The following is a 23,554-nucleotide window of genomic DNA, read 5'->3' on the forward strand; positions in this document are numbered from 1 at the left end:
GGATGAGATATCCAAATTCACACCTCCCTCGGGAGGAGTCAACCTTTGGGAGATCATATATATAGAAGCTCTTAGAGTTTCAGGTTAGTTAGTTTGGAACATTGCCAAGAGTCAGAGAAGAGCACTCTGGAGATTGAGAGCCAGGAGCACTCTGGGAAATACAGAAGCCCACAAACCCTCTCTCGGAGGCAAGACAGATTCATTCTAACTTTCAGCTTGGTTCTGGCTGGAGACATTCGGAGTTGTGCTAGAGGAGTCAGATACATTCCATTTTCCACATTTGTGCTGGCTGGAGTTGAAGAAATCAGAGGCAAAGGACAAGCTGCAAAAGCTCTCAGAACCAAGGAGAGAGAGAGAGAGAGAGAGAGAGAGAGAGAGACAGACACACCTGTAAGAAAACTAACCGGGTTATATTGAAGGACACAATAAAAGATTTGAACTTTTAGCACTTGGCTGCGTTTGGGTGATCATTACTTTTAACTGCAACTAAAGCTGACTCCAAAAAACCTCCCCAAGAAACCTGCTTCCAGAGAGAACCATTATATTAAAAAAAAAAAAAAAAAAAAAAAAAAAAAAGAACAAGAACACCACAGATGGGAATTAAAAAGTTGGAAAGGAAAAGCCTTAAAGGCCAGAGACAACTTAATGATCCAGCCTAGTCAAATTGGTTATAATCAAATTCCTGATTTAAAAGCTGTATTTTCCATCTTATTTGACACTGGCAAGACCAAAGCCTGAGTCATAAATATAAATCAAGTTGTAAATAATTAAAAGGAAAAATAATGGAATTAACTGAAGAATTGTAGCTAGAGTAATTTTTAGTACACATCTATAGCATTTGTGTGTATACATTGTTTGCTTTTTTTTAAACTATTTATTAACCATTACACATTTTTATCCTGAAGTTTTTTAAGTCAAATTACTCTAATAATTTGAGGGGAATAATATTCTAAGTTAGATCTATATTTCAGTCCTTTAAATTTTATACTATGCTAATAAAATAATAGATCACACAAAACAGTATGAAAAAATAATCATTCAATCATTCTAGATATTCAAGATGTGCTGACAGTAGATATTTAATACATTATATACACTGAAAAACTAATGAAGAAAAATATCATATTATATATCAAAGCATTAATCACCACTTTTATCTTACAGTATATATGTGAAAAAAATATTCACTCCCAACTATAGAACTTTTGCTTAAATTATTCACTCCATTTTGCTTAGGATAAAACAACAGATATTTTGGTCAGTTATCTTTTAAAAGGATTGCTGATTCCAGAAACAATTTTTAAAATATATGTACCTATTATAAGCAGCAGAAAAGCTTAATGGGCCCAACTAAGATTAAGTTTTTAAGCACAGCAAGAAAAGGCAAAGAGGTAGTTGTAACAATATTAAAGACAAATTAAGATTATATCAAGAAGATGTCAGAGGTTCAAAGAGATTAAAAGGCTGTACTCTCAAAAGGCTTCAAAAGTTCATTTAATTTTTTTTGTCACAGGAAGAATGATTTTAGTTACTTTAATTGTAAGAAAAAATTTCTAATCTCAGCATGTTGTACAAGGAATCTAATCAACAAAGAAGCATTATTAAGAAAGGTAATAATTGGGAGTAGTTTTTATGAGATAGCCAGTGGTGCTGAGAACACAAAGTTTTGTAAGAAATAGTACTTTAATGACTTTACTCTTGTAAATTCTTCAGAATATTGCTCTAAACCACATGAAACTATATATTTCAAATGCTTGATGGAAGGAAGTAAGGAAAGAAGGGAAAGTAGTCAGCCTGCCTTAAGTATAGCAATTTCCCCTAAGACTTGGATCCTAGGGCTTTATATCTCTGAGATGTCATAACTTTTCATTCTCAAAATCTGTATTTATAATCCTCTTTAATTTAGAATAATCTTAGCCAGAATAATACTTCTTTACCCTCATTCTCAGAATACACTTCCCTGCAACCCCTTTTGGAACACAATATCCACTTTATGGAAGGCTATCTATCTAGGCAAAATCATCCTGAACTCCGCTCTCAAATGATCTTGGAGTTCTCTCTCTGTGTGTCAATTCAAATTGATGGATAATATCTTGTGTCTTGAATATACTTGTGTCTTGAAGATGCAACAGGCGTGTGTGTGTGTGTGTGTGTGTGTTTAAATCAGTGATGTCAAACTCAAAATGGAAATTGACTTAGAAAGCCACAAATTAACAATGTTTATGTTGTAATGTATTTTTAATTTATTTTATTTATTTTGTTAAATATCTCCCAATTACATTTTAATCTGGTTTAGGTAGCACTTAGGAGTGTTGTGGGGAGGAGCACAGTAAACTTCTGGTTTAAACACTAGCAAGACCAGGTACTCTCTTTAAGTAAAAACAATACTAATAGTCCTTCTTGAGTTTGCTAAGCCCCAGGTATTCTGAAGGAGTTTTAATCACCTCTATCTACCCTTTCAGATGCCTGCTGACAACATATAAAAGATGGGGCCTGAAACCTCAGGAAAACAATGGGCACCTGGAAGAGTGGGAGAGTATGGATCTAGGGAGATTTTAAAAAAAAATGTTGGAAAAAAAAGGTAATCAAAGAAAGGCACAGATCTGTGATGGTCTGCATAATTAGGGATGTAGTAGGAAAGGGGTCGAATCATGGGACAGTGTCCTCTCAGACAACAGCAATACTTGGCATTGTTGTGGGAGTGAATAGATATAGAAAAGGAGAATCCACTGGGACAAGTTCTATAAAGTAGTGGCAGAAACTACCTAGAGAGAAAAGCCTAGGGTACCTTCGAAACATTGCATGAGGAGTAAAGAGAACAAATCAGAGAATAAGGGTCTACAGCAAAGCTTTTTAAACTGTGAGTTATGACCCCATATAAGGTCTTGTGATTGTGAAACTATGACTTATTGTCAGTAAACCTATATACCGGGATTGTAGAAAAATTTCTTGGGTGAAAAAGAGGAAAAAATTTAAGAAGCCCTGTGCTAGAGTAAACAAAAAGAATGGATAATAAGGAGCAAGAAAAGTCCTTATTGAAAAGGGAAATAAACAAACAAAACCTAATGAACAGGGCAAAAGAAGAGGGAGAGGCAGGGAAAAAATCCCCCAAACAACTAATGAACAAGACTAGTGGAAGAGAAGGTTAGTAAGAACTCTAGATTATAAACTAATATCAGCAATCAACTTACACACAACTTTTCTCTATAGTACAATGGAGAAAGGAAACTAAATTGGCAAAAATGAAAAGTTTTGGAGAGTTATGGTGTAGAAGGACAGGAAAAATATATTACATTGGGCTTATACACCAAGGAAACCACTGATAAGAACAAAGTCCCCATGCATTCCAAAATATTAATACCAGCACTTTGACAGATAAGAAATGGGAACAAAGTAGATGACCATCAATGGGGGAATGGCTAAACAAATTGTGTAAAGAATGTTAATGAATATTAATCTCTTATAAGTGATAAATACAAAGAAGCATAGTCATGAATTTATGCCAGATAAAATAAGAAAACTCAAGAAAACAATATGTACAGTGACTACAAAAATGTAAATGGAAACTGCTTGAAGATGTAACACATGATATTACACCCTCATTTACAAATCAGAGTATACATAGCCTTACTACAGTTAGGATAAGCTTACTAATAGGAGATAAAACACACACAGAGTAAATATAACAAAATTTAAAACGTAAAAATGTAGAAAAAAAAAAACCACCCTCCCTTTTCATAACTAAAGGGTTCTTATTTGCCTAATATAATAATAGCTGGCATTTATATAGCTCTTTAAGGTTTGGTCTACTATTCTATCCACTGAGCCACTTATCTGACAACTTAGTTCATTCTCATCTATTTTTTTTTCCTTTTCAATCTGAGTCTTACTACTGTCAGTTCCAATCACACCTAAATTATTTTCTCATCCCCTCTGGAATATTGTTCCCTAAACTGTGGTTCATAACCTCCTATGGTGTTTCATAACAGAATATGGGAGTTGTAAGACAATGATTTATTATTAATAAATGTTTGATGTGCATACCATTTTACATGTGTGTGTATGTATAAACATATCCACATATATGTATAGATTTTTTTTGGTATAATAATGAAAACTTGAACATATATATATGAAAATAAATGTGGAAGGCAAAGTACCAATATATTCTAAGGGCTGGACAGGATCATTTCATCAAATGATCCATTCAGGATTTATTTTAAGTATAACATTAAAAACTCTAAAGTTAGAGGATTATAAAATTTGTTTTCAAGCCTGAGTTCTTCCATTTACAAGACTATGTGAATAAAGACAAGGTTCTTAACCTCTATTAAGTTCAGTTTCCTTATCTGAAAACTTCGAAACTTTAGTAGAAATGGGACTTTAATCCTCTACAATGTCCTAATCCAAGTTTGACATAAGCAACTAGGATATGTTTCACTGTGAGAGCCCTGAAGAACCAAGGGTCAGGATGAGAGATCAGTAGATTTTGGTAGATGAAATTTCATACAAAAAAATTTGATGTATAGAAAAACGTTATTATAGAATTATTGTGAGGAGAGCACCTTGTAATTTATGAAGCTAAGAGTAAGATGTTAATAATTATAATTATGTGATATTAAAATCTTTAACTTTATAGAAGAGCATAATGATACCAAAATTAGCCATAAGATTTTCCAGAAAATTTATCACATTTACCTGCTGAGGGCCATAATGAATTGAAGAGTTGGACTATTCAAATGGACAAAATTCCCATTAGCTCAAAGTTTGTAATTCAAGTTTTAATTTCAAAATACAAGTATTACTCAATTGAAGTTGAAATACTGCTTGGAGTTAAACTTGCTTGATTTTAGTTTATTATTCTATAAAACATAAGACTAAACTACTAGATTTCTAAATCTCCTTTCAAAATTTAGCCTGTTCCCAGATCAGCTCTTTTCCTGAAATGATACAACCTAAGCTGAGGCAATGCAAATACTGATGTTTCTTTATTGAAAATATTGGGAATGACTACTCCAGTCAATCCTACCTTTAAGTGATATTAACAGACAAGTTTGTAATCACTTTCCTGGACCTGAATGTATGAATTAATAGTATACTGATAGCGACTGTTAAGAATTCTAAAACTTACACTCAAAAGAAGTTTCGTCATCCATACAAAGAAGGGATTGAACAGGTGATTACTAAAGCGGTCACTTTAACCTTTAAAATTCTATACTTTTATGAAATTATTGCATTTATCCCTAGTTGATATATTAATATTAGTTCCAAATGCTAGAAGACATTTACAGCTAAATAAATGATGGCATAAAGGTACTTCTAAAAGAGGAAAATTAGCCCAAATTTTAAAAGACCAAGGCAATTTTATTACTTTGGCTGGTAAGACTCCAAATACCTCCCAATTTTATGATAGTGTTTTGCTTCATTTGGCTGTTTCTAAAGGAACATTCACTCAATAATTAGCTTTTGCATAATTGCTCTTTTAAACAGTTGGAATATAACAGATATTTGTGTGTATTCAGTTACCGTATATAACTTTAAACTCTATTTGGACTAAAACTACTTAGCTTTTTGTCTTCTGGTGTAATTCTTTTGGGAAACGAATTCTACACCAAATTCAAATGATATATGATATAATTTTTAATATATTCAACAGAGAAATGGCATTCTTTGCTTTTAATTACATGCTATTGAATTTTAACAAATAGTTCTAGGGATGGCTGCCAAGTTTCTATACTTTAAAGAAATTACAAGAGGGAATAGTATAGTTCAAAATTTATTAAGTGGTATTTTTCTGTAACTATAGAAATATAGTAGTTCTAGCTACATTTAAGTACTCTGAAGAAAGATAACATGGGAATATCACAGATTTATTGAATGCTAACATTAATTATTCCTCCTGCTTTTCTGTATACTATATATACCTTGCCTGTCACCACTTTAAACTGATTCAAGGAGAGCACAGTATAATCTCTCCTATATAGAAATCCTATGTGAACCAAAACTTACCTGTAATGAGGTTGTAGATATGTTCATGTTATCTAAAAAGGAGCAATAAATTATATTTTGAATAGATGTCATTCAACCAAAAGATAATACTGGGATGAAAAGTTAAGAAATTTGAAGTGTTTGGAAAAATTATGAGTTCTGAAAACACAGCAAAGGGCAAAGCCACCAATGGCAAAAAGCAAAAGCAAGAAAGAAACCAGGAGCCATACATGGCAGCACACAACTGTAATCCCTAATAAGAAGAGCTCATGTTGTAGAGCTAAAGTGGAATGAATGTCCACATTAAGTCCAATCCCAATATGGTAAGCCTTTAAGAGCAAAAGTCACTAGGTAGCCTAAGGAGGGGAAAGTTGGAAATGCATCATACTTCTGAGTAGTCACTGCATTTCTTACTGCACAAGAAAGGGAGACAAGACAGAGAAAGGAAAAAAGGAGGAAGACAGAGGAAGGAAAAAAGGAAAAAGGGAGGAAGTTGAAAAGAAAAGAATGGAGGAAGGTAGGTAAGAAAAGCCAACTGGGGCATAAGAATATTGGTATATACAGTTCAGAGTAATTCTGTGGGCAAAATTCAGGAAAGTGGATGAGCTGTAGACAAATTTGTGTGACCTATTGAAGTATGCCATTCCTAGAACAGAGGCTGACTTGGGGTACAGAGAGAAAAGAACTTGCTTTTCAATTGAACAAAGAGTCCAAGGAAACAGAATTGGAAGGAATTTCAGAAGCCATCTAGTCAAAATTATACACAACTGAAAATTCTTTCAGTGACCTAACAAAAGGTCATCTAGCATTCAGTTAAAGATCTTCAATAATGGGAAGCTCTCTATGTATTTAGCCCATTCCATTTCTAGATAGCTCTTAATGGCTAAGAAATTTTTTAAAATTTTAATTATTGACCTTATAATTGAGAGTGAGAGGGAAAAAAAGGCTGAATAAGAAGGGATAAATATAAAAGTCAGGTCTGTAATATACTTAATTTTATACAATATGAATTCTGATTTTCCTATACTCTGAAGTAAAATGACTAACTGAACATGTTCTGGAATGAACTTTATGTTTGGAGGTGAGTACTAATAAAAAAGTAGAGTGAGCAAGTACAATGAAGCCAGGGACATAGCTTTTGAAGGTCCCCTTACCAAATGGACCTTCAACAAAGTGGTGACAGAAAGTAACCCAGAATGACAGTAGAGGTTTCAGAATCTTCTTTTTCATTCTATCATCTGCCCTGTCTTTGTTATTGTTAGTGATACTGAAAGAACCCGGAAACTCTAAAACTCCTTGAAGGACAAATTCTGAATCATGCCACTGTAAAGACCCTGCCTGTGGACAAACAGCTTCATTCTGTAATCTAGGTGGGGCTAGCTGAGTCCTGAGCTGGAGATACCAATCCCATTGAACTGGAGAAACACTCTATTCAACTGAAGATTTTCTATACATTCTAGCTTAAACTCCACCCACCAGCCTCATCTGGAGAGGGAGCAGACCTTGTCTAGTAGCCAGACTCCTATTATAAAAACGACAATTTTAAATCTTCTCCTTGCAGAAGTCCTAACATGCCATGCCATGCTATGCCAAGGAAATCTCTGCCCGCTAGAATAATATTCTCTAATGCTATCTTATTCTCACCTATTTTTCTAATGAGACTTTATATCTCTCTATCGCCAATAAACCTCTTTTATCAATCTAGGTTTCCGGGTTCATAAAACCCGGAATCTCTGAGCCACCAGAAGGAGAGTTCCCAAAACTCCCTACCCATGTACCAAATCCCAAGGGCATTTAGGGAAGCCAAACCCCTTCATTTGGTTCCCTGACCACCCTAAATCTAGATCTCATCAATATACCTATTTTGTTTTCTCTGGGTTATAACACTGTTGATCTTGATTTTTCTAGGACATTTATTTCCCCCTTTTTCCCATTCAACTGCTTCTCCATAATATTTAGCACATTTTCTCTCCTTTTTTCCATGTTTAGCACTTCAGGGTTTGCATGCATCACAACTAAAGCCCAAAGCTGTCCTGTCTATAAATTTCCCTTATCGATATACACTATATGCTAAAAGATTCATTATCTTCATGCATCATTTTGACCATGACCATAGAATTTTTTTCCATTGGATGCAAAAACAGTCTTTTAAAGAATACTGGTATGTTAAGAAACAATTTATAAAATAAACCATTTGAAAATGTTGACAAGTGCAACCAACCCAAGAGCCTTTTACTTAATGCAAGTAACTATATGTAAATCAAGTTATACCTAGGCTTCAGGAAAAGAAATGAAACAAACAAGATAAAAACCAAACCAAAACAAAAGATGCAGACCTACTGGATGGCAGAAAAATTCTCTACTCCTCAGTTGAGAGTCATTTTAACTCTCCTGTAATCACCACATCCAGCACCCTCATTTTACTGAAACAAGGAGGTTAAGTGGACTTGCTCAAGATCACACTAGATTCAAGTAACCAAAAGAGGCTAAGACTTGAGGGCTGCTAATTCTACATTTAATGCTCTTTCCATGTAAAAATACTTTATGGGGGTGGTAGAATATGAATAGCCAAGGATTTATCATGGAGAAAAGAGGACTTTTCAAGCCCAAGGAAAAACACAAGCAAAGGCATAGACACAAAAAAATCCAAAACCCACTGATCAAGAGTAAAAAACATCAAATAAATGAGTCGGCCAGTAAACATAGTACAATAAAAAAAAAAAAAAAAAAAAAAAAAAAAAGGGAAAAAGAGAAGGTGACACAAGATTAAAGGGCAAAAGGAGCTCTTAAAAGAGGAATAACAATTGCTTAATTTATGTACTTCCTATTCTTATGACTTCTATTAGCCTCATAAGTTAAAAAAAAAAAAAACTTTGGCTAAAAGAATGTATTTCCTGGATTAATAATCAAGAAATAAAGAGATGCCTAGAAGATGTTTTTCAGATGTCCACATGTCCCAGGAGGGTTTTGACACTAAAATAAGATTCAGGATATGAGTTAAAAACTCTAAAAAGAGTAGGGTTTAAATAAGATACTGGATGACTTTTAATTTTTTTTTTTTTTTTTTAAAGCTAGCTATTATTACGTTAGACTTCATTCCTATTAAGAGTGTCCTAAAAAAGTTGGGATTTTTTTGGACTTTGCTTTCCCCTACTTCATTACTGCATGGAAGTAAGCTGGTCTTCTCAAAAAGTTCCACTGATGGGCTCCACATCAAGCTATAAAGGTTGTCAGCATGGGCCAGTGATGGATCACAGAATCCGTCTGCTATTGGAAAATCAATCTAATTAAGTATGGGGAAGCTCATCAGCCTATTGGCATTAGGAAATAAAGAAGATTTTGCTTAATTGAACAGGCATTCTGATCTCATATTAATTTAAGTTTAATAATTTTAAAATGGAGTAGAATTTTTCTGACAAATGAAGACATTAATAGGCATAAATATATAAGATGCCTTACAGGTATAAATATATAAGATAAATAGCCTTGCAATGCTGTTGATTTCAAGGCATAGTTTACAATACAGATATCATGATCAGAGCAAAGAACATCACATATAAATTTCAGGGGCAATTTTAGGAAGTTTAATCTTCGTGATGATCCTGTAATGATGGAGAAACTGAGGCAAAACAGAAATTAGAGAGTATATTTAATATTTTATTTGAAAGGGAGAGATTTACTGGGACCAAATGGATCCATGGTTTGGTCCCAGGGCTGAATGAGACTATGGTCTCCAAGAATCCAGCAAACAATGCTAGTTCTCAATGACAAATATACATGTGACTCAGATACAGAGGTAGACAGAGGCAGGGGTGGAGTCAGAGCACTGAGAGCAGGAATTAACAATCCAGTTTTGACAGGGGACTAACAATCCAGTTCTGACAAAGTAAGGGGAGATATGGGAGACATCTGATAAATTACAGAATAGGGAGAGGCACCCAACATTCTGATGATGCCTAAGATAGAAGGTCTTTCTCCTTATCTGGATCATCATGATTAGAAGGGAGGGATGGTTGAGCAGAACAATTAGAAACCCAGGCAAACAATTAGGGAAACCAAGTCAGCACAATAAAAGAGGACTGTGGCACAACAATCCTACCATTCCCACTTTGGAAACCAAAGAGGCCCCTGAATATGATCTAAACAAAATTAAATAATGATTATAAAGATTAAGCAAAAAGTGGCTAGCAGCCAAAGAAATATCTCTCCCCCTGAGGACTTAAAATTGTTAACAATCCCTCTCCTTGCTTCCAATATGGTGAATAGAAGGCTGAAGAGGAAATGAGAATGCCTTTCTCACAAAGCCCATTCAGTGCTTAGGCTAGTGACTAGTGCAACCAGTTATCTCCTAAGAGATCACAACAGTTTGTTTTAAATTCAGTGCCCTGTCAGAAGCATGGTAAAGGTTCCCAAGCTCTGGGAAGGTCACAGCATAGCCTCTTTTATTATTTAATTGTAAGCATTTATCTTCCTCTCACGAAATTTTTAATATTCTATAAACCAGACTACTACTGGCCAGGTCAGAAACAGGTTTTATTTATTATACAGGGCAACTAGCACCAACTCCTTGATAATACATAAAATCTTAATAATGTTTGGCAAAGACTATAATAATCAAAGATTATTAAATCAATAATCTAATCTTCGCCAATGTCTTGAAATAGGATAACATTCTCATTGAATGCAATGGGGGGAGAGCAGAATGTTTTTTTGAGTAAGGGCTCACAAGTTTCCTTTGAAAATTAACCAGGCTGTGTCTTGGGTTTGGGACAAGGGTATAAAAATGGGGATATTCATAATTATTGGCCTACTTCAATGAAATGCTATAAAAATAATAAATATTTGAGAAATCAAGAACCAAAATGATTATTATTTAATTTTTTAAAAGAATGCATGATTATTGACTCTTACAAAGAAAACAATGGTTTTGACCCAAATGCAAACAAAGTAAATTATTTCCTACTGCAATATTCTTATTGATAGTAAGTGGAAAAACCCAAGAAAAGAAACATTTAATCTTTCAAACATGACAGACTAGTGATTCTATCCAAGTACATTGTGTAGAATTCTCTAAAGGCTTTTAAAGAACTCCTGTTTCTACAACTCTTTTTATCTTACCTTACCTGAACACTCTTTGCAAACAGAATACAGTTACTGGAAAAAGTGTCAAAGTTAAGAAAAATCTAATTATTTCATTATATTATCTTTCAAAAGGTAAAGGAAAAGTTAAGAGTTGAGAAAATATAAATACGAAAGCCATATTATAGGCATCTTAGTACTTATGATCATTACAAGCACTCACAAAAAGGCAATACTTGGCTCTAAAGCTGAACTGTATCTCTTTTTCAGAGCCCTGGGGCTATCATTGCAAAGCACAGTGGTCCATTTTAAGCCCTGAATAGAGAAAGGGAAGAGATCATTAAATTATAATTTCCATGCACAATTGGTACAAGTATTTCCTACCAACAGGATTAATATGAAAGCAAGATCCCAGAATAAAGCCGCTCAGCAGAGAGGATGGCAGTTTAGTGTCTTGTAAATTTGATTTCACTGAAAGCCCTGACACATCATAATAGTGAAATCCTATTTACTGTAGCAAGCAGGATGGATAATGCTATTTAATACCTGGTGTACTGTGTGCCATCAGCTCACAGTTTTGTACTCTGTGTTCTCATTTTACCTTAAGGTTAATACTTCTTGACAACCTACATGGTAAATAGAGCCCCAAATTAAGTGCTGATCCTATGAGTTGCAAATCCTTCTTCCAAAGTAAGACATGGAAGAATAAACTGGCTCCAGTTAAGATCATTTTAACAGGATGTGCTTTTAACTAACCCCAGAAAAACATATATAAGTCTCATGTCCCAAATGCTAGCTAAAAATAATTATCTCCAGATCATCCAATCGAAATTTCCCATTAAAAAATTCAGACAGTTTAACGGGAAAGTCAATTTATCCATAGGAGATGTTGATAAAAGATGCAGCCTATTGCCTTATATTCACTACCCCATAATGCTGACAGAATTTTTTTCTTGTTATTATAATTACATCTATTACATTTTAAAACCTGGAATAAATTTTTTTTAGAAGATTAATCTTGAAACTGAATGATATCTTGTGAATTTTACTAAAAACAGAGCATTATTCTAAGGGACATTTAAATTTTTTTTCTGTCTATATGTAATTAAATGCACATATGATCTACCATGAAGTCTTAAAAATAAAGAATGGAGCATAACATAGATGACGGATCAAAACTGTTTCACAGCACTGTCATGCTCTGAAATGGTATGACAGTTAAAAGTGACATTGGTTTTTATTGCCCTTATCATCAAAAAAACCCCTCCTTTCTATAACTCTGTAACTACAGAACTCTGGGAAATTGATCCACTTCCAACATGAATGAGAAAGAATAGTATATAAACTCCACAACTTTCAGGAAAAGAATATACCCGTTAGCACTGATGAATGATATTTGTCTACAATCCTAATCTAGTAAAATTTAAATAAGCTGATTACCTACTTAGAAATATTCTTTACCTAGAAGATTTTAAAAAATCTTTTAATGAAAACTATTGTATCTTGTTTAAAAGAGAATGCAATTAATTCAGAGGCCACTTTCTATCAGTGTTACTTTAAAATGCTAGCAATTATTTAAGATCCACTTAGGAAAAAAGGGGAAAGGGAGAGACAGACAGACAGACAAGAGAGACAGAAAGGATTTTAATCAATAAATCAAACTATCTCCTTAACAACAGTACTGTCTGTTTTAGAATCACACCTGTCACTGATGCCCCTTTACACGCCAAATTTTATATTAATTCCCTGAAAAGACTGACACTGTTACACTTCACTCACTGAAATACTTGATAAGGGACAGACTACATCTGCTAGTGAATACATATAATAATTTCTTGCACAAGGCCCACACTATGCTGACAATAACCTATTCTGTAGTCATTTCCTTTTATTATCAATATTGGCATTGTTTTCTGTTGTTCATTTCCCAAGTCATACAGAAGAAAACAGAAATAAAGCTTTTAATTGACAAAGATATAGTCAAACAATCAAAAAGGCAATTAATCACAGAGATGAGTCCCCACACCTTATGATACAAGAGATAGATATGCCACCTACTCACTAGTGAGGCTTTTAAAAATTGCTCATTTGATGTAAACATGATCTTAGAATTTAATTAGCATTTCTCCCTGTAGGTGATGGACTAGAAGCAGGCATTTCTTCTTAATGACAATACCTTTATTTCAGTTCCACCTGTGTGCTCCAGATCAGGCCTACATCATGCTCCTTAACTCTACAGAATGCAGAATAGCCGGCATATATTAATATGCCTACATCGGCTAAAGTCAACAGGAGTTTGTAAAGAGAAAATAACACATGCTACACTTCACTGTTGAGCTAAATGCTGTAACTCCATTTTCAGTTCTCTGGCCCCTAAATTAAATAACATCAAGAATCTTCACACTGGTCTTTATGATGCCTTGAGGATGAGACCCTTTTTTCAATTTCCATTTGATTTTCATCCAAAGAATTCCTAAAAGGCAACAGAGCAGGGATTCTACATATATAGAGTCCATAGATTTTCGAACGGGGTATGTAAATATAATAGAAAGGGTCCGTGAACCTGGATTGGGGAGAAAGGGAAGAGAGGACAAAAGAATTATGCCTTTATTTTCTACTATCCTCTAACAAAAATTTAGTTTTTTCATGATTAAAGAATTTTTAAAGGTCCATGCCACAAAAATGTACCTCTACTTTATGGACCCGAGTTTCCTCAACTATAAAATGAAGAGTATGAACTCAGTGAGTGATTTAAAAAAATTAAATTAATAGAGATCTTTAGAATCAACCTAAGGAGTTAGCTTTTAGTGTTATCATTACATAGGCAAATGCTTTTTTTCACTTCTTCAATGCGAATCTCATAATATGCTGACTAAAATTACTGAGATGTATACAAAATATTTATTTGATTCTGGGCAAATTTTTCTAACTGCTCAAAATATAACACAGAAAACTCAAAAATAGTGTTAAAAAGAGAAAGCAGGTTTGCAGAAATGCCAATAATTAAGATCATGGAATGAAATTAATTAAAATAGAATGCTTTCAACCATTAAAATTAAAAATTCTTTATTAGTGTGATAGGACTTAATAACTGTTTATTAATAGAAAGAAATGATATTTCTGTTTCTTGCTACAACTTTCAAAAGTGTTTTGCAATTTTTCAAATACAAATCTGTTTAATCTTTTCTTCCTCAATTCATGTCTTAAGTTTATTATTTATCTCTAGTTCAGGTGGAGAATGAAATTTTTCAAATATTTTGTTACTTCAGTTTGAGTAGTAAAGTCTCTTTAACAATGCACTGGAGTTTCTCTCATTCATAAGAACTTGCAGTGTTTGAAATATTGTGCAATGTAGGATGTCATTTGTGCAAAGTTACATTTGAAAAAAAAAATTTTTAAGGAAAAACTTTGTTGTTTGGATTTTACAAAGAATATCTTTCATATCTTTTTTAACCCTGATATGCAGGTTAGATGAACAAATCTCACCCAGTTTTATAGCTCTCTTGATGCCAATATTAGCATATTTTAGGAGAAAGTTAACTCTAAGACAAATCTTCAAATTTCTATTTCATTGAATGGAATTATGGTTAGCCTCAGACAGTTAAGGTTAAAAGTTGCAGTGAGGTAGAAAACACCATAATACTGTCTGCAGAAATATTTCTTAATAATTAGCATCATTCAAAAGTAAAACAAGTTGCCTTAAAAAGTGGTTAATTCTGTTATGGAATATTATTTTATAAGAAATGACCAGCAGGATGAATACAGAGAGGCTTGGAAAGACTTACATGAACTGATGCTGAGTGAAATGAGCAGAACCAGGAGATCATTATACACTTCAATAACAACACTGTATGAAGATGTAATCAGATGGAAGTGGATATCTTTGACTAAGAGAAGATCTAATTCAGTTCCAATTGATCAATGATGGACAGAATCAGCTACACCCAGAGAAGCAACACTGGGAAATGAGTGTAAACTGTTTGCATTTTTTTCTTCCAAGGTTATTTTTGCCTTCTGAATCCAATTCTCCCTGTGCAACAAGAGAACTGTTTGGTTCCACATACATATATTGTATCTAGGATATATTGTAACATATTTAACATGTATAAGACTGCTTGCCATCTAGGGGAGGGGATGAAGGGAGGAAAGGGAAAAATCGGAACAGAAGTGAATGTAAGGGATAATGTTGTAAAAAATTACCCATGCATATGTACTGTCAATAAAAAGTTATAATTAGGAAAAAAATTAAAAAGTGGTAAATTCCTATTTAGATATAAACTCAGCTAGAGAACTTTCAAGTTGTCTTCTAGCTCTGAGATCCTTCCTTTTGCATATAACCTTTCTTTAGAATTTCATAATAATCTTGATAGACTGTCTTAGAAATAAGGCATTTTTGATATTCATTATTAAAATTACTACTTTCATTTTCACAGATGAGGAAACTATGAAGAAGCTAAGGTTCAGAGAAACTGTCCAAGTTCTTAAAGCTAATAAATGATGAAGACAAGGTTAAATCCAAAAAATATCTGATTTAGATTCAGGGTTTTGTTATAATACTGTTCACTTCCTAGTGTTCCTGAAAGGTGTGCAGTCAATTTAACGTTTAGTGACCTATCACAGTTTTCTATTAGAAGGAATAATCTATGATCCAAAATGTCAAGAAAACTGATACTTTGTTATTAAGAAATATTAATTACTAATATAAGTGATGACTGTAATTATTAAGGAAAAGATATAATACTGGTACGTTTCCTTATATTCACTGATAAGTATATTAGTGCTTCTATGTATAACTACTTCTAATTAAAACTGTTTTTTAACCTATGATTTCAATGAAGTAGGAAGTTCCCAGGGATGAAATTCCTTTCACTGGTGCAGATCAACAATATTTCTGAAAATTACAGTCCTAACAGAGTTATCTGGGGAATTAAAGTGTTAAGTAACTTGCTCAGAATCACACAACTAGTTAAGTGTTTAAGGTTAGATTTAAATTCAGGACTTCCTAATCCAGGCTCAGAGCTTTAACTAGTGGCTTAACACAATAGCCTATTTCTCTATGTTGGCCCTACTGCCAATTAATCCTTATATTAGATGCTTACTAATATTGCTTAGGTAGGGTTCTGTGCATGTCACTCCCCCACTAAAATATTTTAGTAGTTCCACGTTATCTAGCTTTCCTATTTAGGCTTAACAAAGCACTTGATTCTTATACTTCACGAATAATAGTCATTATATGATCCTTTGTGGTATGCCTTTTGCCTGAGATTCATGTCTTTTCCTTGTTCTACACAGTAAATTCCATGAATTTCTTTATCTCAACTTTTAAGTTTTTCCCAACAACAAACAAGATTTTCTACAACCAGGACATAATTTAAACAACATGTTTGTTGACTGAAAGAATGAATTATTCAATGCTTAAATCTCAAAGGACAATAAAAAAAGAATGTGTGGAAAGGAAGACATTGAAATTGTGAAACCAAATAACTATTATTGCCATCACAAATATCCTGATATTAAAATCATCTCATATCAAAAGAGGTCAATAATAGAAGAAAGACCTTAGATACATCAAAATATTTATATTAGTATTTTTGAGGGGGACAGAAAAAACTGGAAACTAAATAGGAATCCATTAGTAGGGGAATGGCTAAATAAAGTGTAGTTATTTATAAATGCAAAAGAATATTACTTCATTATAAGAAGGAATGAATACAGAAAAGCATGAAAAGACATCTGAACTGACTCAAAATGAAGTAAGCATAAATAGGAAAACAATATACACACATGCACAATAACTAGAATACAAGCTTGGTCTTGAAGTGATAATAGATCTTTTCCTCTTTGTAGAGGTGGGGATAGGGAAGGGAAGCAGAAGATTTATGTAGAAAGACGACTGCATAGATAATATCAAAGTCATCAAAGATAATACAAAGTCATCTGACATGTTTGTTCAGATGAACTTTTAATTTTTTTCCCTTAAAAAGTCATGCCTTTTTTAAGGTTACATTAAGAAATATAGAGAAGGTATTGATAACTTTTTTTAAAAGAAAAGAAGGGAATAATCTAATATCTTAAATGCTCGCCTCCTGTCTTTAGCATAGAAACAGTTGGCTATTCTTTCAAAGGGCACATATCAGTTGTAGCACAACCTAAAATAAACTCCAAGGATACTTATGATCTTAAGGCAGATAGAAACAGAATAACCAGAAAACCACGATTCTTAGCTTTTTCTTCATCAATAATACTCAATGTTATTTTTAAAATTTCTCACTGTGCTGAGATAATTCACAGCACTCTGAATATTTTATTTAAGCTCTTAAGTTCAAGCTCTTAAGGTCATTCCATTAGTATTTCTTTTTTGCCAATTAGAATTCTTCAAAGTATTTAAGTGAAAGAGAAAATTTTACTTAAAAGCTCTAAACAAAGAAAATTATATCAATGACAAAAGCAGCTCACAATTTGTGCACCTAAAAGTCCATTTGCAAAGTTTACATTTCTATCCATTTGTGAAATCTTGTCTTAACACAGTAAATTTCATAAATGTTTTATAGATTTTTACATTAAGGTTTTTGTGAGGGTAGTCATTTACATAACCTTGTTTCTACAGGAAAATATTTTCTGTGCTAGAATACTGGAAATTAACAACTACTAACATTTATATATCATTAAAAAGTTAATGGAGTACTTTCTCTTGCTAAAAAGCCTATGAAATACTTTCTTCCAGAAAGAGAAATACATGTGTTCTCCTACATTGTACAGATGGGGAAGGGAACAGATAGAAGAGGAGGAGAGGAATATGCATTTATTCATGCTGGCTGTATGTCAGGCACTGGGCAAAAAAATGACAAAAAACAATCAGGATCAAAAAAACTATCCTGACTTTTCAACCATAATAACAGTGAGTACATGAAGGATATTAGATTAAATAATCCATTATTTTGAATTATATTAAAATGCTTTTAACATTTTAAAGATATTTCATCAGTCAAAAGTCACCAAGAATTTATTAAGTATCTACTGTTTGCCAGGTCCTGTGGTAAGAGCTGAGAAAACCAAAATAGTCCAATACAATTATGATCATTATTTGCTACCTACTAAATAAAATCTATTTGCTTTCTATTTCTTACTCCAAGTGTAAGAGTTATTTGCTATCTTCTAATATGATATTGAATCATTCAGAGACCATCTGATTTTAAATGCACAAGAAAAACATTTTTAAAGAACTTTCTGTAAGATAAAAGAATGCCAGTATGGTATAGCAAAGAGCTGACCCTGGAGGCAGGTTCAGGTCCAATCTTGGGCACATATTGGCTATGTGACCCTGGTAAGACACATCATCAATCACCATGCACAGTAAATCTCTAAGACAATAATTTGTCGAGGTATACCATACATGAAAGAAATCCTTAATCTAGTATCTATCTCCTATGCTATAAGATAAAGTGTTCCACTATAAATATTATGTCCACACAGGAAATTATGGAAGTAGAAATGCTATTCTTTATGAAAGAAGAAATTATTTTATCTATCTTCCAATGCCTTACTATCCTCAACAAAAAGTTGTAATTTTTATTCATTAGTTTAATTTCTAAATTATTATTTATTAATATTATTATTATTTAGTTATTGTTTATTTGTCTAGTTTTGTTTTCAAATTAAATTTAATATTGGTTAATAAAATTTAATTAGTAGTTATTCTAGATTCTAAATTCAAATTATTTAATTTTAAAGTGACATATCCAGGATTTCCCTCAGTAAAGACCTACCACATACAGGAGGGAAGTATCTTAGTTTTCAGAAGAGAGCATATTCAATGGATCTTATCAGACTGAGGGTATCACCCAAGGATAAGCCTAATTAATAAGCAAAAAGTCTTAACTTGAGAAGATCAGGAGTCTTTTAGATGATGGATTTTAGGCCATGGCAATTTTCAAGAGCCAAAGATCTGTGTCAATATAGGGAATATCCACAATGAGGAAATTACAAATGTTTTACAACTACCAAAGTACTGAGTATCCCAAAGTTACCTTTTTAAATTATAAAATAGTAACAATTTTAAATGGTCATACCCGTTCTTCCAGTCTAGCCAGCTGCTCTTTGTAGAAAGCATCCTGTTTTTTTAGCACTCTGTCTTTCTCTTCCAGCTGCTTAGCCTAAAAAAAGAAAAGAAAACATTATATCAAGAAAAAGCAGCAACAAGCAAAGTAAAAGTGAAATAAAAGTTGTAAGAAATAAATATACACAATTGAAGATTCTGCAATCTATTAGGTCCCTGCCTAAGAAAAACATTAATAGGAAGATGATTGCTGTATTAAATGTAAAGAATGAATATGCATTGTGGGTTTTTTCTCGTCTAACAGCTGCGTCCTACTTTGTCCCAACTTACTTGGAAATGTCAGATTACAACACTAGGCACACTGGTTTTTAACTCTAGAAAAAAAGTCATTTCAAGGACTACTAAGTATTTATGCTCACATTTTATTCAAAATACAAATTAGACTAACAATTATCTTTGAATATAAAGATTTCTCCGTAAGATATTGTATGTGTATCTCCTATATTTGGGGGACTTTCTGAGTAATAAGAAAAGACATTCAGATATGAAATTACTTGCCTCATACTATTAAATGTCCTTTTAAGAGTTACAGAGAATAAAGAGTGGAAGTAGAAGAGAGAACAAAAGCAAATTGTTGAAATAATGGGAGTTGAATACTTTGGGAAAGCTATTATTTTACAAGTCTGATTTGCTAAACCTCATTTTCAACAAGAATAAAAATAAAATACTTGCTATACTTTTAAAAGTATGATAATTAAAGTATATGAATGATGAATTATTTTGAAGATTTTAAAAAACAGAAGTGTATTAGTTTCTGCTTTTCTCAAGTTAGTTTCTAACTTAAAGATCCAAGTCTTAAGTTAAAAATGAATTTACACAAAAAATATGAAGTATCTATCACAGTGTTTCATCCTCCATATGTTAGGTGATCAAATACTTGGCAAATTACAAGAAGAAATTCTTAAAGCAGCAAATAGCCCATTTAAATTCATCTGAAACTACTGTGAAAAAGTGTCTACACAGATGATAGGGAGCAGGAGTTCTGCCTCTGCAAAAAAAAAAAAAAAGCAAAAAAATTCACTAAGTGTCTTTATAAAAAAAGGCATTTTAAATATCCCCTTTGTTCCTTCCATGACACTGTACCAGCTTTGTTTTTCATCTACAGGGTATCACGCTCCACCTCACTTCTCTTGATTCATTTCTTCATCTCAATTTTCTCAATGTACGTATTTTCTGGCATTGGTCCTTCTCTAAAGATCCTGTTCCATATTCTAGGCTTCTATATCAGAGGTTGTACAAAATTTATTCTTTCCTATCTAACTCACTTTTGCTTATTTTGTTCCTTTAGCTTGAAATGGCTTATTTAGTATCATTATTCAAGGATTAACTCAAAATCACATAGTTCAAAGAAAGTCTGATCATGCTAACTTTCTAAGAATTCCTAAATGGTAACCATCTTGTAGCACTTGTTTTCCACATTTAGACCTAAATTACTTAAGAGCAAAAAATATGCCTTAACTTCTTATCTTTGAGAAAAGGCATATAACAGGTTAGCTTAAATCAAGAATACTTTCAAATCAATGTTTAATAACTGTCCATCTTAATTTAAAAATAAGGATTAAAAATTTCTCTGGCATTGCAATTTTCTGGATACCCCCAGAGCTTATCATAGTGCTTTACAAATGACAAGCATTTAATAACAAATGACAAGCTTGCTGACTGAAAAGATTTCCTTCCCATGCTATACAAAGGTTTCTCAAGATGATTTAAGTGTCCAAGTTTAGAACCCACTTATGTGTATTACATGTCTTTATTTCACAACTTACCTGAATTTCTAGGTCCTGAAGCATGTAAAATAAAAATTATAAACTACATTATGATAAATGATTTTAAAAATAAATTACTGAGAAACAATTTGCCAAAATCTTTTCCACACAGAAGGCAATAGGGTAAATACTTGCTTATTTATAGTTATAGGAAACACTTAATGAGGGAACCAGGAAATGTCATTGTTCTCTTATGGTATGATTAGAAAATGTCAAAGGAAAATTCAAAAAAATTCAGATAAGATGAAGATATACATATATTTTTATGTACTTTTATATCTTCATAAAGCAAGTTTGCCAAGCCAACAAGAAGATAATCAGATTAGAGATGTCACAAATGTTAACATCTACCCAATATTTTTTTAAAAGCAGTACCCTTCACATCTCTAAAAATGATCAAATAGAAGATAGATTATACACTTATTGAATGAATAACCAGATAATAACTACCACTGTTACTGACCCTTCTTTCATTTTCTGGTATAGAAGGAAAATTTCCTCATGACAAAAGAATTAAACATCACTTACAGATTATAAAAAGAATGACTTTTTGAATATTAATAGGAATCACATATCCAGGGTTATCCTCCTAATGTCCTTCAATAAGCAAATGGGAGGCGGCTAGTATAGAATCTGAGAGTGGACAATTTTGTAATTATTTTAATAGTACAAGAGGATTTAGTTAGAATAACAGTTATATGATATGGAAATCATTCCCTTTACAAAACCCTTAATGTATTATCATCCATTTTCCTCCTCTAAGATTACCCACTAAAACTAAACATTTCTTTTGCTCATATGTAGCTACATGGTGAAGTAAAAGATGCAAAGAAAAAATGTAATACGCATTCCATTATACCTACTCATAAAGCTCATATAATTCTGAAAGCTTTAGGTGATATTATTCAATACTAGTAAATGTATTGTTTGATCCTACTGATGGCACTTAGCCAGCCATTGAAATATAATTTGAATAGTTCATTGGAACATAAAGGGTATTATATAGAAATAACCTCCATCCAACTATATACAATAAAGAGCACAGAGAATGCTACCCCCAATATCAGACAACTGAAAATATCATAAAGCTATCATATGACTAGAATACCAGAACAATATTCTAAGATCCAAAGAGTGATTATATCTTTGCATAAAAGTGACCTTATGTATGCAAGAATTTCCCCCCATATATACTTGCATGGACACATCTTATTCACATGATTCCTGTCTATATGTAGTAAAGATATAAAAACAAAGAAAAAGATAGCCATACTTCAATCTATTCCTTTAAAAACAATGTGTTGTTGTGATAGTACAGTAGATAACTGTAAACTCATGTTATTTATAAGAAGCAGACAGCTGTAGAAGATGGTGAATATAACTCAACCTAAGGAACAAAATAGAATGGGAAATAATATTATGGAAATTCTCTGGACTAAAAAACAAACAAACAAAAAAAAAAACCACTTAATTGAAATGATTTAGTCAGAATTTGACTGTTATTTATACTGTTCAAATTAAAACAAAGCAGTAAAACAGAATTTAATTTTAAAAACCTATCACGCTAACAGCTTTAAAAAGTATGAAAGCATTCTGAAGAGGATTGTATGTATGTAAATATAGCTATAATTATATGGACATGTACATATGTAAATATGTGAATAAAAATTGATTTTTGCTTTTTAATCAAAATTCATCTTCCTCTTTGGAAGGTTATATGTATTTACTAGGCACAAAAGACAATTCAATTTGGTTAAAGAAGGTAGATGATTTTTATATAAGCTAACATGAAATACTAAAGAAAGAATTTAACAAAAGAAATAAATTAAAATTACTTTTAAGAAAACAAAAATATTGTTTGTTGACTCAAATTTCTCTAACTATAATTGAAATCTACATATTTTTCAAACTTTCCTAATAGGAACTTTATCTTTACCTCTGTTTTCTTTGATGTGTTACCATAACTGCAAGTTTCCAACATGATACCTCAATCTTCTTAGCAGTTAGAGGCTCTTGGGCAGAAGGCTAACTAAAAATACATAGTATGTTTTTCTGAACACAGTGACATCACAATCAATTAAGATGATGTCATTATTTCTCAGTACTTTATATTTCAATACAAGAAATAAGGCAAAGATTCTGTCTTCAGGAAAAACTTGTTGGGCTTCAATTAACCAGTTCTATCTAAGGTAGAGTTTCTTTTAAAAAATTTTTTTAATTGTAATAGCTCAAAGTACAAAAAACAATTATTTTCTCCATTTTTATAATGTCATACTTTGGATGAGACATACTATTTAGATGCTAATCTAAAACATAACATCCAAGTGATTATAATTCATTTTCTTCCCTACCCCCATCAAATTTCAGAAAAGATATGAAACATATGACTAATTGTGAGGTGTATTTTATCTTTTACAATAATATATGGTTAATACATCAAAAGTATAAAGAAACACATTAGTGCTTATATGGGCAAATGAAATAATAAAAAAATGGCCTTCTCCATAGTGGCAGAAAAGACATGTAGGACTAGAGCATGCAAAAACAATCAATGTTAAAGAATTAAGAAATTGGGAAATAACATTTGTATTCAGATTTTAAAAGG

General features: G+C 32.4%; 1 protein-coding gene and 1 long non-coding RNA gene across 9 annotated transcripts in view; one reads left to right on the top strand and one right to left on the bottom strand.

The window, feature by feature from the left end:
• Positions 1-23,554, bottom strand: part of CHCHD3 (coiled-coil-helix-coiled-coil-helix domain containing 3) — a 298,530-nt gene that overhangs the window by 87,898 nt on the left and 187,078 nt on the right. For 7 of the 8 annotated variants that reach the window (XR_004229684.1, XM_031939079.1, XM_031939082.1 and 4 more), the window contains exons 5-6: positions 20,950-20,964; positions 19,137-19,220 (exon numbers count right to left, since the gene is read on the bottom strand). Coding sequence is in view for 7 of the 8 variants with exons in the window: in XM_031939079.1 (XP_031794939.1) it covers positions 19,137-19,220; positions 20,950-20,964 (99 nt within the window). In the remaining variant the exon portion in view is untranslated. The remainder of the gene's footprint in view (positions 1-19,136; positions 19,221-20,949; positions 20,965-23,554) is intronic. The other variant, XM_003771612.4, reaches the window with a different exon arrangement.
• LOC116419389 overlaps positions 23,079-23,554 on the top strand; it is a 97,621-nt gene continuing 97,145 nt past the window's right edge. Inside the window, exon 1 of the long non-coding RNA XR_004229686.1 lies at positions 23,079-23,138. This is a non-coding gene — a long non-coding RNA (uncharacterized LOC116419389). The remainder of the gene's footprint in view (positions 23,139-23,554) is intronic.

This window comes from Sarcophilus harrisii, chromosome 5 (genome assembly GCF_902635505.1).
Source record: "Sarcophilus harrisii chromosome 5, mSarHar1.11, whole genome shotgun sequence".
Lineage (NCBI taxonomy): Eukaryota > Metazoa > Chordata > Mammalia > Dasyuromorphia > Dasyuridae > Sarcophilus > Sarcophilus harrisii.